This window comes from Hippichthys cyanospilos, chromosome 10, assembly GCF_059441005.1.
Source record: "Hippichthys cyanospilos isolate Australia breed blue-spotted pipefish chromosome 10, RoL_Hcya_1.0, whole genome shotgun sequence".
In the NCBI taxonomy this organism is placed as follows: domain Eukaryota; kingdom Metazoa; phylum Chordata; class Actinopteri; order Syngnathiformes; family Syngnathidae; genus Hippichthys; species Hippichthys cyanospilos.
The window spans coordinates 17,519,981-17,539,383 of NC_142378.1; the positions used below are offsets into that span (position 1 = coordinate 17,519,981).

General features: G+C 39.5%; 1 protein-coding gene across 2 annotated transcripts; it reads right to left on the bottom strand.

Annotated features, from left to right (window-relative positions):
- Positions 1–625: 625 nt before the first annotated feature.
- Positions 626–19,166, bottom strand: tm6sf2b (transmembrane 6 superfamily member 2b). Of its 2 annotated transcripts, none has more exons than XM_088426335.1 (10): positions 18,964–19,166; positions 16,897–17,000; positions 13,261–13,358; positions 13,071–13,174; positions 11,370–11,452; positions 11,149–11,273; positions 10,984–11,085; positions 10,299–10,385; positions 7,724–7,843; positions 626–7,647 (listed from the first exon to the last, which is right to left on the bottom strand). In XM_088426335.1, the coding sequence occupies exons 1-10, from the start codon at positions 19,041–19,043 to the stop codon at positions 7,411–7,413; spliced, it is 1,140 nt and encodes a 379-aa protein (XP_088282461.1). In that variant the 5' UTR covers positions 19,044–19,166; the 3' UTR covers positions 626–7,410. The 2 variants fall into 2 exon arrangements, with proteins under 2 accessions (XP_088282461.1, XP_088282460.1); XM_088426334.1 differs by having other exon boundaries at positions 10,293–10,385.
- Between the last annotated feature and the right edge of the window lie 237 nt (positions 19,167–19,403).

The window sequence follows — 19,403 nt, forward strand, 5'->3', positions numbered from 1 at the left end:
ACTGAAGAGATTTAAACACTCACTTATTCTGTTAAGTATGGTTCTTTGTCAGATCAATGAGTAAAAAGTTATAGTAAAGACATGAAGACTTTTTAGCATTGGAAACTACATAAAAGTTTTACAGTGAAAAAAAAAAAACCTGTGTCCCTGCATCCCATATTTCACATTTGTTTGATGTTCCCATCCTGAGGGTGGCGGGAGGCGCAAAAGAACTCTCTGTGGGAATGAAACTGAAAGAACCTGAGGATAAAAAGCACACAGATGGGACCCCGGCCCACTCATGGCAGAATAAAACCATCCTGATCTAAATCCAAAGGCCCGGAAGCCTGTGACATCACAGAACAGACATGGCCCTTGTCTTTCCCACAATATCACTTTTGATATTCAGTACAATGATCCAATGTATTATAGTCATGATCCATGATGACAGATAGATTCAAACAAAATTTCCATGCTCCATTCAAGTACTCATTTCTTAAAGTAAATATTTTAGTTTCTTCCGCCTTGCTCTGTTTGTCCTTTTGATGTCTGATGGGAAAGCTAGTAGTCAAGGTGTCACGTCGTGGCATGGCGACGTGAGGCGGTGGAGGGAAAGGGACTCAAAAACGCAGGAGGACGGAGAGGGTGCGCTCAAACAAAAGTGCTCTTTTAATAATAAAACAAGGCAGAAGACAAAAACTAGACAAAGTAGCAAAATAAATGAGGAACGGAATATAACTCACGAGACTTAATGGGACGATGGGGAAGAATGGAGGGCGAGTATACAGGCACAGGGAACACGAATTGAGGTACAATAATCCGACGACTAACATAAAAAAGGCTGCAACTTAAATACACGAGGCTACTAACAAGACAACGCGAAACAGCTGGGAGAGACAAGAGGCAGGGGAAGCTGATTGGGTGACACGGAAAGGCAGGAACGCACAGGCAACAGGTGGACAAGATAAAACTAATGGACAGAAAGGTGAGGCAGACGCGGGGAAGAAACTATACAAACTAAACGGCTAAAGAAACAACCCAAAATCTCTACAACAAAACCCATAGCAGAACGTAACTCAGGCAGAATGTGACACAAGGAAAGACAAATGAATGCCTGTTTAATTGATTCTGCCATATTCTAAGTAACCATGTAAGGTTCATCATCCGTGATCGAGACGTTTTTTTGGATTAGTGGTTACTGATAAAAGGTAGGGTCAGTAATAATATTATGGATTTGTGATATTTGGATTAGAGATTAGCTAGGGTTGGTTAGTGTTATTACACTATGGGTTAAGATTGGGTTAGTTGTAAGGATTTGGACAGATGGACCACTAATGGACTCATATACCTACCATGCATGTTTTTGGAATGTGTGAGAAGGCTCATACAAGTACATGGGAACTACACGCAATGCAAGAAACACACGGGGGAAGCCAGAAGCCAGAACCGGAAACAAACCAATAACCTTTCCCATGAGAGGCAGGCATGCTAACCAGTGTGCCACATGCCCCTATGTGAGTAAACCGATTGGTTATTCATATACAGGCCCCGTTGTGCAAATACAATAATGTATCCCAAAATAAAAAGATGCTCCGCTTAATGCGTACGGTCCATTTTCTGTATAAAAGTCACTTGTAAACGCTTATCAAACACGTGGGCAAGACAAGTGCGACAGTTTATAGTGTCAGGTTGCTCATTTTCTTCTTAGGGCTAAAATTAACACTTATTTGATTTGTTTATAGATATCATTTTGTTTATAATAAGATTTTGGAATGAATTCCTTATGTTTCTGGTCTCTGCTCGGTGGGAAAACCATTTTGTCACGTTGGGGCATGGCGGTTTGAGGAGGTGCGGGATGTGGGAAAGGCGGAACCAATAAAAATGCAGGACTGACTGGGGTAAGGCTCAAGTGAAGGTGATTTAATGACAAACAAAGGCTGGGTAGAAAGAACGGAAAAATACAAAGAACAAACAAAAATGCTAAACTGAGGCTTACTGGGGGCAACAAGGAACGGGAGGTAGCACGGCAAGGAAGGGATCAGGGCAACGCGAGGCAAGACGGCGAGGGGAAGACGTAAAAAGACCCGACAAGGGATGAGGCAAAACACTGGGGCTTAAATACTAACAGAACTAATGAAAACGCGAGACACCTGGGAACAACAAGGGGCTGGGTAGCTGACTGGAGGACACACACGGGCGACAGGTGAGGCTGATTACAGTAATGACACGCGGGGGAAAACACAGTGAACCTATAACTTAAACTAAACTTAAACTCAAAACCCACAACAAAACACAGACAGATCATGACATAGCCCCTCGCTCAAGGGGCGGATCCTAGACGACCCCAAACCAAAACAACCCAAAAACAAAGAACCCAAGCAGGGCGGGCGGAAGGGGGCCCGGAGGAGGGATCAAACAAAAACACGAAACTAACCGAAACTGTCCAAGAAAAACCCGAGGCGCAGAGCGCCAGGTTCCGCGGCCCGGCGGTGAGAGTCCGGAGGGCGCCCGGGACGCCAGAAGAGGCGGGCCGGGCGGCGAGATTCCGGAGGGCGCCCGGGACGCCAGAGGAGGCGGGCCCGGCGACGAGAGTCCGGAGGGCGCCCCTGATGCCAGAGGAGGCGGGCCCGGCGACGAGAGTCCGGAGGGCGTCCTTGACGCCAGAGGGGGCGGGCCCGGCGACGAGAGTCCGGAGAACGTCCTTGACGCCAGAGGAGGCGGGCCCGGCGACAAGGGTCCGGAGGGCACCCTTGACGCCAGAGGAGGCGGAAGCCGTTAGAAGAGGACCCGGGACGCGTCGTCTGGGCGCCGACGGGCGGAGACCCGGGACGCGTCGTCTGGGCGCCGACGGGCGGAGACCCGGGACGCGTCGACTGGGCGAGAGGCAACCTTTGGAGGCCGACTGGCCGCTGTGGTGCAGGCAGGAGAGGCTGCGGTTGAGGAGGCTCCTGCAGCGGCTTTGAAATCCCTGACTGCTGGGGACGGACCAGAGATGTTAATGAAGGTAAGGGACTGACCTGAACGGTCCATTAATGTCTCTGGTCCAAATACCCCTGGAGGTACATTCAGGGTGTACTTATGATTTTAACAGGGTTTCTACAGGTATTGGCAAATTGAATGCCATGACAAGAATAGTAGATTTTTATTTTTAAATTGAGAGCAAATTAACTGGAACATGAAGGAACTTTTTGCTGCATCGTGTTTAAGTGACTCGTTTGCAAAATGTTGTTGACCATTATTTTGTTAAGTTTTACACGGACTGACGTTGTCATTAGAGATGCAATTTTATGGCAGATGAGCCAGAAATAAAACAATTGTTACGTGATATAAATTCTGGAGTTGCTGATACTGAAATACTTTACACCTAGAAATAAAATGTATTGTAGTTCCACAGTTAAATAAATCAGACACAGTTGGTGCAATGTCCTTTTTAAGTCATTTTGTTTAGATCCAAAAATGATTAGGGGTACTTGGCAATAAAAATATTTCACAGAGGTTACACATTGAGACTATGGTTAAGTCCCAGAGTTATAGGGATAATCAGCATGTCCAGCCTCTGCAAAAACAGGTCAGAGCACTTGCATTACCAACTTAGGTATATGGGGGCTTGCCAAAGCACCTGGGCTCAGAACCTTAGCGATTTTGGGTTCAAACTCTTATACCATCAACTATCATGGTTTAATCAGAATGTTTGCGAACATGTTTTCCGGCTTTGAGTCTTATTATGCTGATTCCAACTCGACACAAACGTTTAAAAAATGCCGCACTTTCCATCTTATGAGAATGATTATGACAAATCCTACTCCGATGAAATTGGAATAAGTAATCTCAAATCAATAATCCCCCGAAACACATAACACATTGACTACCATTGTGTATAAAATGCAAATCAATACTAGACACTCCCTGGAGATGAATGCAGCTGCACATTTTCACTTTGGTGTTAACCGGTATTTTATGATGGATGGCGAGGGGGATAAGCCTCCAATGTAAATTGATGTATCACTTGACTCTGGGTCAAAATCATCATAACAACAACATTCAGGGGCTAAACAGGCCGTCAGAAAATCCAGTGTGGCGGTGCACTGCTGGAGGTCTGCAGTGTTTATGTGCCCATTAGCAGCTGATTATGAAGAGAGGCCCTTAGCGGAGCTGTGTTAACTAACAACACCTACTTAGTACGCACATCCCAGTCAATAAACAGGCGTGCTGCATCATTAAGGTATGCAAGTGGTCTTTCCTGTGCTTCACATGCAGCATAGCAGCACTGACATAAACATGCCGCCACGGCACTCACAACAGGGTTAATTCAGGATGGAACTGTGCGCCACTGAACTCCAGCCTCGGGGAGCTCTGCAACTACTTCACCTGATTTAAAGCTTGCGTTATTGTTTGTGCGCATAATTAGGATGTCTTTTTTTTTTTTTTTTTTGTTCTGCACAATGAAAACAAGGCAATATAGATATTTAAAACACTGGATTATTCTGGGATTAGGTTAGGGTTAAGGCAAAATTTAGAGTTATGGATTAGGCTGAGTGGTAAGAATTGAGTTCACTTGTAGGACTAAAACAAGTTTGGACTGTGTAAAGTGTTTGTTTTGGTTCCCTTCCTTCTTGCTCATCAGCATTGGCATGTTTCCTGTTCGCATCCAAAAAAATAAACTGCCTTCCAGCAATCAGGATCCACCACCACCTGTTCCATGTTGTAATATTAATGTGAAAGTTTTCGGTGGATGTCTTGTTAAAGGCCTTAGTCAACCAGAGATTTTTTTATGCCGCAGTTTCAAAGCAAGGTAGAGCATTATGTTGTGAAAAGCTTCGACAAGCTCATTTCAGGTTTTGGTCATAATCTTTTCTTTCTTCGGCCTTTGATACCCACCATCAGTAGTGCTCACAATGCGAAATACTCAAACGCAGGATTTTCCTCTCCACTTGCTGGTCAATTGAGCGTGTTTGTTTGCACACACAAAGACATCCAGAAATCCACTGTCGCTCGTTTGATGCATTTTTCAAAAGGTGATGATGAAATCGTTAAGTAAGCCGCCCACACAAAGAGTGTGTAGAGGAGAGGAATGGATGAAATGTGGATACGCACTGGATGAGACAGAAAGGCACACTAGGGGAGGAAATGCCCTGTTTTGTATTCAGACATTGGCTGGTATCGTAATGTGTATGAAGGCTTTTGCAAGTCATCGCTGTCCAACAACATAAAACCCCTCCATATCGTAAATTACAAAATAATAATAATAATAATGATTTGCCTTGTGTATGAACATATATTTTAAAAAAAAAATTGTTGGACAATAACTAAGGTTCTATCTATGGTTAGTTAGCTTCCTAGAGCTATCGTGTTAGCCTACGAGCTAACTAAAAGTTCAATGAAACCTCTTCTCAAAACATCAGGTTTGAGATTGCCCGAGAACAACATTTGATCCACAAATTCCCATGTACGACTGGAGAAGTATGAGCCAGGGCCACATAGTATATACTGTAGTAGCTATGAGTCTGTGCTATAGTTAGGCATTAAAAAAAAGGCTTTATCCTCCAAGAAGAAGATTTCAACGGTTGTTCCAAAATTGAATTCAACTTGAGTTGGGAGTCCAAAGTTAGGTTTCAACTAGGGTTGAGGTTTAAAAAGAGGGTGTTTTGATGTAGGGTTTCAAAATAATGTTTTAAAATACTTTAAGATTTCAACATGCATTCTAAAAAGAATTGAATTAAAAAAATATGTGACCTCAGGTTTTGAAGCTGACATCAGAATGTCCATGACCTGGACTTTATCCTCTTTTGTGGGTCAGCGTTGCTCCCCAATGAGAAATCAGGACTGCTTATATTATAAATTTTGTCTACATGTAACTCGGGTTATTTAAACAGGCATAATCTCCCGCAACCTTTGTGCAAAATAATTCTGTTCACATGGCTTTGTTTATTGAAAAAAATTGCTGCAACATAAATCCACATTCATGATGAAGTAAATATCTTTTACAAGCTTCATAGGAAATATTTGTTGAAAAATGTGATTTATCGGGATTATGAAAGATTTTGCAATTAATTAGTTTAAATAAATGTTTCACAGCACTAGTAATTTCACTTTGTATCTACTCATAATTGTTGATAATGTTGTCTGTAAAATATTTTAATGCTTTCTTTTCTCACCTTTTCAAAATTTGACAAAATAGTTCTTTGAAATCAGATATCTCTTCTCAGTTCTCGTCTTTCGGGAAAAGCCATCTGATGGATGATTACTGCCATAATGATTTGTGTTAACGCATCTACAATAGAACTCCTCTACAACAAAATCATGTTTGCAGCCAGAAATTTTTCACAACAGGGTACTTATCGCTATGGCAAATCTATTTCTCAGACGAAAGAAAGAAAGAAAGAAAGAAAGAAAGAAAGAAAGAAAGAAAGAAAGAAAGAGGCCACGTCTACAATAAGCATTTACTTTCATACTTGCTGTACATCAATTTCTTGCATAGTGTCTTTCACTTTGCTCCATCCATCTTTCATCTTTATTACTTTTATTCCTGTCTTCAAAGGGTTAAGCTTGGTTTAAGCTTGAGCTCCATGCATTAAAATGACGTTATTTTGGCAACTACGCTCCTCTGCACAGACCAGATTTTCTGCAACACGTACCTTCTGGTATTTCCTTACGACATGAAAACATGGCGGACAAACTATCGCTAATGGAAGTTCGCAAACAAACACCTTTATGATTCAGCTGAAAGAGACTAATGTGACCTAAATACCGTAAACAACTCCTGGCGAGCGCCTTGTTGGGGAGAGATGAGGAGTGTTACAAAAAATGTAAAAAAAAAAGGTTAAAAGGTGCTTGGAAGAATTTAGATTCTTTGAATCTCCTAGGTATCTCCACCTTTGTTATAGAGTAGTGTTGTTTGTATGCTGTAGGCTCTATTTACTGCCACCTAGAGTATGAGAGAATAATGTCTGTCTGCGGGGGAAAGCCACACAGATTATGAAGCGCTGCAAAAAGTGTTCCAGCGCATCAAGCATAAACTAAGCAAGGCTTTTGCTGCAGGCTTGTTTTTGCTGTACTGAATTTCAGAGCAAGGCAAATTCAGAGAAAAACATTTCGTATTATGCACCAGGGGGATTTTTCATTTTATGGGGATTTTTTCACACTGGGGGGTATTTTTGCAAATGCGGGTTTCATTGTAGAGGAGTTTTACTTTATCTGATCCAATACACCAGGCTTTGAGGGGGAAAAAAAAACGTTTCATGAAATTCAGGGGTCAACATTTTTGGTAGTACTGTATGATATGTTTGGCGTTATATGCGTTAGATGCTGAGGTAGACACAATGATTGTTGACGCTAATATGAAATTAACTACAGTATGTATTAAAGCCAAGACATTCAAGATGTAGCTAATATTTGATTTTAACATTCAAGTGGAGTCCTCCCATAGACAAACTATTTGCTTTTGTACTTGGTATCTTTCTCCTCGCTGTTTGGCAGTCCAGTTTGTCCAGGGAAAGGGGCGATCCTCAGAAAGAAATAGGGGTTACTGCGCACACGCAAAACCACCAGGAGAGGTGTGATGGCGTAGAGCAAATTGGCCACCAGCACCGGCCAGAAAACATTGGTCCGGATGCGGAATGGGGCCTGCGTGTGTGGGTGGAGTGACCCCCCAATGTGAGCCCACTGGCACTGTGAAAAAAAAAGCAGCTGAGGGTACTCTTCAGTTCATCTCACCAGAGTAACCCTATTCAGCTTGTGGTGGTACCTGTATCATTGCTCCTGAAAAGAACACAGACCAGTCAGGCATCCACGTGCATCCTGGCTTGAGGAGACCGTAAACAAACGCTGCCAGCAGCGGTAATCCGTAGAAGAACATGTGTAGCATCTGTTGAAAGCAAACAGGGGTACTGGCTTGCACGTTGATATCCAAACTGTGGCCCAAGGACCATTTGCAGCCCAATGTTTATTTTTCTGTGGGCCACAATGTATAGTCATAAATATATTTGATAAAGCCCTGTATGCTTGCAAAAAAACACACACAAAAAAAGGTTAGCAGGATGACAGTGTAGGTGCTACTAAAGTTTGAAGAATTTTCAAAGTAGCCTCATGCATTCTAAATTGCAAGGTTTAGACACACACACACACACACACACACACACACACACATACACAAAGAAAACATTTCTGGACAAATCAGTAATGTTCTGAGGTGGTATCTGTTGTGTTTTGGGTTGGTATCTGGGATTTCTGTTCTCTTCTGTTCTGGGCTAATGTTGGTTTTCGATTTGTCTTTTCATGTACTGGGTTTGTTGGTTGAGTTTTGTTCATGTCTTTTATCAAGTTGAGGTTGAGTTTTTAGTTCATGTATAGACTTCACTGAAGTCTGTGGTTAATATTTTAGGTCTCCTTGTTGACAGTATCTTGTTAGTGTGATTGCGTCCACCTGTTCTCGTCAACCTGCTTCCCGGTGTTCATTGTTGTCTCATGAGTTCTGAGTGCATTTAGTTTCCTGTTTCCCTTCAGTTCCGATTGGGTAATTGTTGTTGTTGCTGTGTGGTTGGATGCTGTAACTCTGTCAACATCTGCATCGTTTGTCACCCTCTCATGTCTGCAAGACACACTCCTGTTTTTCCAAGTAATTTTGTTCTTGAATTTGTTCTTGAAAAAAAACACCACGATAGATATTTGCAATGCTCATTTTTTTCAAACAAAAATAGATTATCCATCTAGAATACAGTTCTGCACTTTATAAAACACTGTAATTGAATAGAATGAAGAGTATTGCGTGTCATGATTTTGTGCTGATATTGTGCCACCCCTTCAGTTGTGGATGCCTGGGCCACCAGGGGGCAGTACAATTTATTGAGACATACAATAGTACAGTACTTTCCGTTTTGATGTACAGTAATACAGTTGACCTTTGGGAGCAACAAAGCTGCAGTGAGATTAGATGATCTTTGCAGCAGTTATTTTTCTGTTCAAAAATATGTTGGTAAATGCTTACAACTATTGCAATATCAATGCTAGTTTTGTTACAATTTTTTCATGGACAGTTCATGTATTTTCTGTAAATGCAGACATACGGTCATTCTGTGTTTAATCTGTGTATCAGAATGGCATGTTTGGCGCCTTTAGAGCGACATATATGTGTGTTCATTAGTCACACACACTTCTTACCCCGGGGGGCCAAAGAGTCTTTTTGTGAAGGACTGTCTTATCAAGCTCTCAGCATGCGCATGCAGCATCTGATCAATGACTCACAATTGTGTGTGAACAATCTATTTGGATAACCTTTTGACACATACTCACACACAATCCGCAAGCACAACGGGTCACTGAGAGGAAATCAAAAGGGCAGAGGGTTGCATAAATAAAGGCTTATCTGTGTGAAACAAAGCAAAGACACAGTGCATGCACCGATGCATGCATTGTATCTGTAATGATAAAAGAGTCTCTTCTATAATCATCAGAGCTGAGAACCGATAAGGCTGCTTGTGTTTTATGAAGTACGTTACGGGGTATATGTAGTTGTGCTTTAAAATTGTGTGTTGTTGAAGTAATACCTATATTCATCAGTTCCACATTTCTCAAGACAGAAAACTCACTGTATTTTTCCCAAAGTGGAAGTTAAGTCAAAAATATTAAAAAAATAAATTAAAAAAAAAAATGTAGGCCTTGTCTACATGTACATAGATTGTTGCAAACGGGCAGTAAATGTCTCCATTTTGCCCTGTTTGCTATATGTGTCTGGGCTTTTTTTTCATCAGAATCGAATGTTTCAAAACGTCCAGCCAAAGTGGAGATTTGCCCAAACCTCTGGTTATGTGGTTGCGTGTGACCAGCTTCAACGGGGATTTGCGTCATAGCCACTAATCTTTTTCCCGCCGAAGACGCGGATACCGGTGGCGTCATATGCGAAAGTTCTTTCTGATTGGACACCTCAGAGGCAGAAGTTCATTCTGATTGGACACAATTTGCGACATGACGGCTTCCTAGTGACTTGGTATCTTTGTACAAAAATTTAAAACCGGACAATTTGGTTTCATATAGATGCAACTTTTTTAAATAAACAAATAACGATGAGGGGGAGTCTATGCGGATTTAAATTAGCCGGTTACATGTAGACAAGACCTTAATTTTATGTTAAGATTGAAAAAGTGTTGACTATTTTCCAAATTGCTGCTTATTGCGGCCAATTGACTTCATTTCCACAATATAGGGCTCATCTCAAATTTGAACTGAACAAGCAGCTTGTATCCTTGAGGTCTATCAGGTCTTTTTTCCCCCAACATAGGCAAAACAACCATTTAAACTCAAATTCAAACAGAACTCACCATCACTTTGGGGTAACCCACCGGATCCAGTAAGTAGGGCTCATAGCGCTTCACATAGAAGCTGCACATTTGTAAGGGGGAGTCCAGCGCTGCCTACAGTGGAGGGGGAGAACAACCAAACAAAACAATGTATGTATGCAGGGGTCACCAACTTTTTTGAGATTTTTGAAACAGCTTACACCTTAATTTGAACAGGATGTTTATACTTGGGTGGATTTTCAGATATCCTGAGTGTTTTTTCCCTAATGACTTTTTACTTTTATGTCCTACATTTGAAAACATGTTTGTGCTTTCAACTCCTTTATTTGTCAGTGAGGTTTTTTACTTATTTTTTTTGTAAGACAACACAATGTTAAAAAGACAGGCTTTGAAGGATTGATTGATTGTTTTACTGATTGATTTATTGGTTCATTGTAATATTGGAAAGAAAACAGGCAACATGAAACATGAAGGAAATAAAGAGCATTTGAGACAACAACACAACAGATTTTCCAGAAAAATGCAAACTATTCCCTAGTAATGGCCTTCATTTGTGATTTTCACTCTAGTACTTAAATGTCGTAATTGAATTTTTTGTACCTATGTTTCAGAGTATGTCTGTTTTTGAATTGCTTTCATCAGTTTTTCCTTGACACAAATAATCTTTACTTATGTTTAACAACAGAGTGTAAATATGATTGCCACCTCTCACCAGGCCTCGGAGAACTGTGAAAGCCATGGCAGCCAGCAGGAGAAGCACTAGCATCAGATCCAGAGGACGCCAGATGAGCTTCATGCTCTGAGCATGCTGAGCCTGGGTTGATGGACACCGGCACAACATCACTACAGGTGACAGCCATTATGTCACCTCACTCACATTATATCCACCAATCAGCGGCCTGTCCTTGGGCCGAGCAAAGAGTTTGACCGCTGCCCACGCAGGCATCACCAGGAAAAGGAAGTTGAGCCAAAAGGCCGGCCGGATCTCGGCGCCGTATTTCCCTGCCAGGAGATAACAAAGACGCTGATAGTAGATGACAGCAGGGATGTTGAGCCTGACCAACACATCATTTAGGGAGCACGGGCTTATAGGCTCACCTGCCACAATGCCAGTGATGAACACGCTCATGTTGGCGCATAGGGAGCCGGCCCAGAACAGGCCTAGTGTGCGGTATCCTTTTCTGAGATCACATGCAAATGGGATGACAAACACACGGGCCACTCCGTGACAATAAAACAGTCACATTATACTGTAAAGGGGGACGTCTCAAGTAGAACACCAGATATTTAAGCTCAATTTTACCAAAGGTTAAGTGAATTCAGCAAAGTATAAGCATCCTTTATTTAATAAAACCATGAGATGCAACTGTTTAGCCATCTTTAATAATAAAAAGTTAATATTTCATCTTGCGAATTTGATAAAACAAGGTTTGATTTCATGTACAATTAATACATTTAAAAACACATTTTGCCACTTGCTGTCAACTGAAAATGTGCGCAAGGCCCCTGGTAACGACCAATCATTGCCTAACTGCTTTCTGGGGTTGGTCAAGTGGTATCCGCGAGCTTCACCATGGCTGATTGTTACATAAGAACAAACTATTTGATGTTATTTTCAGTTGAAAATGGAAAGTTATGGTTTTACATTTTTTAATTGTATGTTAAAATGTACTTATCTATGTCAATGTACTTATCTAAATAATTATAAACAAAATATTAACTTTTTACCAAAAAATGTCTAGATAGGTTCAGTATTTCTTTAAATAATGCATCTTTTTAAAGCCATGTTTGAAGCTATTGAGCCAATGCAAATGTTTTTGATTAAAAAAAATCCTAAGGCACATCACCACACAGATTGCAAAGAATGTCAGTCTCTATTTTCATTGACAGGCGGACGTGCAAAGAAAAACCTGTCATATATTCGTTTTCATGGTGGAGCAGGTCGGGTTTTCTATGTCTGGCAATTTGACAGAACATGCCAGGGAACCGAGTGGCTTTTCTTTTACAAGCTCTTCGCGCACTTCACAATTTAACAACAGAACGTAAACTAGATCTTTTAATAGATGAATGACAGGGTGTCACCATCCAACTTGAACTCTTTGTGATGACAGGAAGTGTGTGTGTGTGTGTGTGTGTGTGTAGGTGTGTGCGTGCGTGTGTGTGCGCGCGCGTGTGTGCGCGTGCGTGTGTGTCCACGATCGAAGCTGCAACTGTAGGCTTTTGTAAATCTCTTACCGAGATTTCTTGTGTAACAAGTTGGAATTTCAAGTGTAAAATCTAATTGTTATCATGTTTGCTCAGCTTACAGGCTTCACTCTAATTGGACTTCCAGGTGCCACTAATATAACCACAGCTCTCTGTGAAACTTGAAAGGATGGAAAGGGGGTAACAGTACAGTTACTTTATAAGGTTTAATAATTTAAGATTTAAGTAAATATGTGTACTGCAGTAATATTTGTCTTAAATATGTAAATATACTTTTTACACTTACAAAAAAATGCACGTACCCACATACACATACGCATGAAATTTCCATGGGTGTGACGCTACATTAACCATGAAAAACAAGGGATCACTCTATCAATGTTTGAACACAGAACAATCTTGAACAAAATATGGTCTTCAATGAATATAATATAACTTTTGGGAATGCAAGACCAGGCCAGATTCAAACCTGTAATCTTAAAACTGTGAGGTTGTGCTGCAAAAAAATGTATACTCGTACTCAAATTATTTTTTCCACTGTTTCATGATATAATTTGGGGAGTTATGCCATTACAAATGCCAAGTGTCTCCCACCTGTCCGTGATCTTGCCTATCATGATGAGGTACATGATAAAATGAGCTATTCCATCCCAGTAACACATCATGATGGCGTAGGCTGTGCCCAGGTAAGGTTCCCCCTGAGGCATATAGGTTTACATTTGAGTGCAATATTGAATAGATTCATTTTTTATACATGTATCTTTAATTCACTGGGGAAACTTACTGTCTTACGATAGAACTCCATAAAACCGGAGATAACGCCATCATATTCCAAGGCGCTAGTCAGGTCAATAACACATGTGAAGGAAAACTCTGCAAAAACTGCAAATGAACAAAAAGATGGGAAAGGTCAGACTATATCCTTATAAAAACCATTAAAGAGAAAATAAAGTGGAAATTTTTCTTTACAATATTATGCGCCCACTAGTCTAAACACAGCATTCTGATTACAGTAATTCTCCAAATATAAAACACACCCGTGTATATGTCACATCCTTAATTTTAGGGTCAAATTCTGGTATTTTCTAAGTGAACGTATATAAATGTACCAAGGCTTTGGAAACAATGTAAAAACAAGAGCAAAACAGAATAAATTGCATCTTTTGTACATTCTTCATTTTTTCTTGTCTTAATATCTGTAACTTAAATCTTTGTTGCACATTAAGTTAAGCGTGTTTCAGAATTCCCACATTGTGAGCGGACAGTGAACGAGTGAGCGCCTTACCAGTGTTGCATGCACTTGAAACAGTTGTTTTTCCTTTTGCTTGTGACACAGTTATTCATTTTATCATAAATAATCTGGAGTTGAGCAGCATCCATGTCTCACCAAGTTTATGATTGTGTGTGTGTATATGTCAAAAGACCGCAATTAAAAAATGAGTCAAATGGAATACCTTTCTGTGGTCTCTAACCGGTGCACTCTTAATTGGATCGGCTGGAGACATTGTCATTTTTACCTGATCCTCTCCGTTTTGTAATAATATTCCTGTGTGTGAGCAAGGATGGACTTGTATGTTGGTTCAGTCTCCTCGCTTGTTCAATTGAAAATAATACCGTAAGCACCTAGCTAACACGAGGAACTGTTAGCTGCAACAGTGTGTCTTATATTTGGGGAATTACGGTAATATTTTGTTTGTGAAATAGGAAATAGCAGAGCAGTGAGAAGAATAGTTAGCATATCCGCCACACAGTGCAGAGGTTCAATTGCGGCTCCGGCGTTGTAGAGTTTGCATGTTCTCTCCATGCCTGTGTGTGTTTTCTCTGGGTACGCTGGTTTCCCCCCTCATTTCCAAAAGCATAAAGCACTCCAAATTGTTTTTATGCATCTCAGGCAGCAGCCATATTGATGCTTGCTCAGAATTGAAAATGAAATCGCGGTAGTTCTGGGCTCAGTAATGTCTAATCACTGCTCACCTGTTTTCTGCGTGGGCTCATGTGACATTTGCAAGCTCATTGAGCCCTTAGACTCTGTGATGTCATTTTTAACTGACAGCAAGTGGCAATACACACAAAACAAAATAGCCGCCACCTGGTATGGGTCAATATTTTCTCCTTAAATCATATTCAATAATGCAATTTTAATCAGAATGCAGTGTTTGGACAAATTGGGGTGAATTACTGTAAAAATGCTTTGATTATTTAAAAGTGTTTCATTGTCTCATAATTGGCATATCAAAATGGAACTTCAGTTTTATAATGGGTGTGATCCTTGCAGCCAGCTATCCTCTCTGAGAGGCAAATGATTGCATTATACAAAGGTGTTCATTATAAATTAAGCCTTAAGTGAAGAGACGGGGTTGGAGGCATGTTTGCATACTGAACAAGGTAAACAAAACATTCTAAAGAGGTCGCCTCAGTTGAAAGGCAGCAGGCTTCTTTAGTTTATAATGGAAAAAGATGAAAGAAAGGCTGTTATTTATATATATATATATATATATATATATATATATATATATATATATATATATATATATATATATATATATATATATATATATATATATATATATATATGTATGTATATATTTTTTTATTAAATATTATGTATATATTATATATATATATATATATATATATATATATATATTTTTTTTTTTTTTTTTTTTTTTCCCCCCACCAATAAGCGCAAACAGTCTTTCATCCTGTAGCCTAAAATAAGTGTAATGCTTCCCTCTATGGGAAAGCAATTTCCCCAAAATGTCACAACATGACGAATGGCTTGCACTTTCCCTACTTTACGTGTTCCACCAAAAATGTGCGCCACTACTCGTGAAAGAGCGAGGGACAAATCAGCAAGGACTGGCAATTGATGAAATATTAATAAGCTCTGTCCTCAAAAAGTTGGAATACAGACTTTGGACAGTTGCTAGATAATGACAAATATTATGGTGTCATCAGTCATCAGGTCATTCGGAAACTACTTTTTACACCTATTTACAATGTAGTAGAAACCCCTATAATGCATGCTCCTCAAGGCATATACAAGATTGCCAAACACATATCATTGTTGGTGTGTACAACCATCCTCGTAATCCTTGTGGCAAACCAGTTTATCTCTGGCAATCAGACCGCTACGATATGGGGATTATGGATCCTTATCATGAAAGAGAACCTCTCTAGGCTTTTGCCTTGGTTATTATTGGAATGCGCCATCTGACACAACACAAACATTGCTTTTGGATTTTGTCTTTGTCCAAACAGATTTAAGTTTGGTGTGAAAGAACATCAAACTTTTACAAATTGTTACAAACTCTGATCGGCGCTACACGGCCCAAAAAGTCAGACAAAAAGATTCTGACTGCTTTTTCTCAAAACAAGAACACACTGAAAATACCTATATTTATTGCACTCTATGAAACTACAAATTTAATTCTAGTTATTTTTATATATTTTTAAATATGCACCAATCAGAGCAGTGCTCCCAATTTCATTGCATACCAGCTATACAATGACACTAAAGGCATTTTATTCTATTCTATTTATTGCACTCTGTGAAACTACAATTTTTATTCTATTTATTTTTCATATATTTCTAAATGTGCACCAGTCAGGGTAGTGCTCCCAATTTCATTGTATACCAGCTATACAATGACAATTCTAACCTATTATATTCATCTGCCTCCTCATGACCATGTTATTCTTCTTATCCTTTATCGTTTTTCTCTTTATTTATTTTTATTTATTCTCTTTTCTTTATTTTTCCCTTATTTGATCTACAGTATTTTTCCCCTTTTCTTCTTCTTTGCCTCGCCCTTCTTGCCATTTTTCCTCATCTTGTCCTGTATTTTATTCTCCATCTTTTGTGTTTTTTCTTTGTTGTTTCTTCTTCTTGCTAATGTTGTGCTTCTTGTCATTATTATTATGTTGTTTAGTAGTAGTAGCAGTGATAGTGATATTAGTGGTAGTAGCAGGAGGAGGATAAGGGGAGGAGGAGAAACAGGTGGAGTCGGACGAGTATTAGTACTCACAGTTGTGGTAGTAGTAGTAGTAGTAGTAGTAGTAGTAGTAGTAGTAGTAGTAGCAGTAATAGCAGTAGTAGCATCATCATTATATAAAGGGCTGTGAATTCCCTGAAAGTTTGGGTCAGCTGTGTCACAACTGTCACGTTAAGCTGCTAGAGCCAGACACCCGTAAGCAGCTTTCAGCGTATCAGGTGAAATCAGACAGAATGCAATTAGTTGTTTCCATACAAAGTTGCAAAACTTCAAAATCCCTTCCTTTTTTTTTTATTCTTTTTTTTTCTCAAGCATCAGAGCTTGGCCCAGACTCACAGCGGAGGATTTAATTAACTTTTGCAGTCAAACACATTTGCAAGTAAAGCAAGAAATGATGTGGGGAAAATAATCTACAGTGAGATTACCAAAAAACAGGGCATCTTTGGGTGGGTTGCCACGAGTGACAAGGAGGTAGAAGACAAAGACTAGAACCAGTACGGCAATGCCAATCACCAGGATCACATATGGCCTGCAGAAACAAAAGCAATTAGCAATTTTAAGCGTACAGCAAAAATCTGCATGTATAGATCTCTTTACTAAATGTTTTTAAACCCTCCAAAATCTTCTAAGACCTCCAAATATGCGTATTTCATAAAAGACAGGGGCTGACACACCCCAAAAGTGCTGAAAATCATTTATAATTTTATTTTTAATGCATTCATAATAGCATTAATTATATGTGGATTATAAGATTATATGTTCTGCTTTACACAACAACCTCAGGGCAGTGCACATTCCTTTCTTTTAGATGATTGTTTTAGATTTTATTCCAATGCAGGAAAGCAGAATACCAGTTCATAAAAACAATACAACTAAAGCAGAAATCAGTATATAATGAGCGTTGGAATATTGAGTGAGAACAGAGAAAGTTCAAGGAAAAAATCCAACTTTTACCATTATATAATCACTCCATCATCAGAAAATCATTCTATTCACAGAGCTGACCCTTGTCACGCTCTCGCATCCGCCACACCATCTCTACCTCGTTAAATTTTGCAGCATCTATCCTTTGATGGCTGCCTGCTACACACAGCTAGACTGCAGTATGATTGTGTGTGTTCACACTTTTGATTTATAAAGGGCCTAATCAGTCAACTGAGGGGTTGGCTTCCAGTATAACATGACAAACATGGGAATATTTCCACTTGCACAGAGTGGGAAGCATGGCACATATTTTATGTTTGAAGACTTTGAACAACTATTTTACATTTATTATTATAAATAAAAACTTATTCAAATGTAATTATGTATAAATAATAGCAAATTGAATATTGAAAAAAAATCTACATTTTTTTTCATTAACTAATTTACAATCGCTCGTACAATCGCTCGGCTAGCGATGGATGGATGGATGGATGGATGGATGGATGGATGGATGGATGGATGGATGGATGGATGGATGGATGGATGGATGGATGGATGGATGGGGTACTTTGCATTCACATTCTATCTTGTGAGCAATTTGGTCCATCTGTCTATATGGAAAATCAAACGTGATCCTTGAGCACAAAGATTTTCCCACCTGCTAGTCTCCTGGAGCACAGAGAGCTCCAGTTTTGATCTCAAAGTGTCCTCTAGTGGAGGTAAAATATACTTCCACAGAGTGGTAGTACAGGATACTCTACCGACATTCACTTATTGGTATAAATGTGGAACAGCCAATACAATTGGAATCTGAAACTGGGCTTCCACAAATGAGATTTTATCTCATATTTTAATGTCAACTGTCCTACAAGTGTAAAAGTAAGTTGGATAATAAATAATGTAATTGAACTATAATTATAAACAATTAATTTTTGTGAAGTGCGTTTGTGGATTCTAATGGTTGTTTGCCTTTGTGTGCCCAGCAACTGACTTGACTGGCAACCAGTTCAGGGCATATCTCACTTACTCCAACTATAATACATTCATCTTTAACTTTTTTGTGCAATAGATTTTCCTTTAATAACTAAGAATGTTTTTTTTTAAATTTTGATTGTTTAAAAGACTAACAGATATAATATTACTGTCTTACGATATTATCAGATGTACGTTCTGTTCGATGTCTCATTTTTGATTAAAAAACATACAGTAAGTATTCAAAGTTGCACTAATAAAAACAGTGCTTGAGAAAACTTGAGCTTGAAAAAATCAACGGTTGAGTTTCCACATTATTGATCAATTATTAGCAGCTTTGTGTTGTCACAAAACAGGTTTGGTTTCACCCTTTGGCCATTATTATGTCAGTGTGAACTCTAAATGTGGATTGACTTTTGAGGCCTTAAATCTAAATTGTACAGCTTCATGTGGCCTTCGACTGTGACAGTTCCTTACCGTGATCATTGGAATACACATTCCATAAGAGTTACCTTTAGCAATGATCATTAAACAATGGAAAAATTAAAAGCTTTTGTAAATCACCTTTGGAAAAATCAATGACGTGTATTACTTACTCTTGGAGCATGGGAACAGCGTTCATGCAGTAAAGAATTCCAAGAGCGGTAAAAGAGAAAAAAAAGACCAACGTCTCCATTGCTTCGGGTTCTAAAAGCTGCACTGCCCTGACTACCAAGCAGAACCAGCAACGGTGTGGAGATAAACTGTGCAAGATCGATCGAAAAACAAAAGATTTGACCAATTTGACAATAATGCCGAGGCGTATTTATAGAACACACACAATGGAGAATACAAAAAATGTGCTAAACCCAAGTAGGCTCTTACCACGTGGCTGCTCTTGGGAAGGATTAATGAAACTTCAAGGTGGCTTGCCCTTTCCTAGAGAAAAAAAAATGAAGCAAAAGAGGCTTGGGGGAAAAAACTTGTGCAATTTTGATCAGGTCAAAGATTTACATAAGTCGTATCAGCAAAAAGTCCAACTATATACTACAGTTCT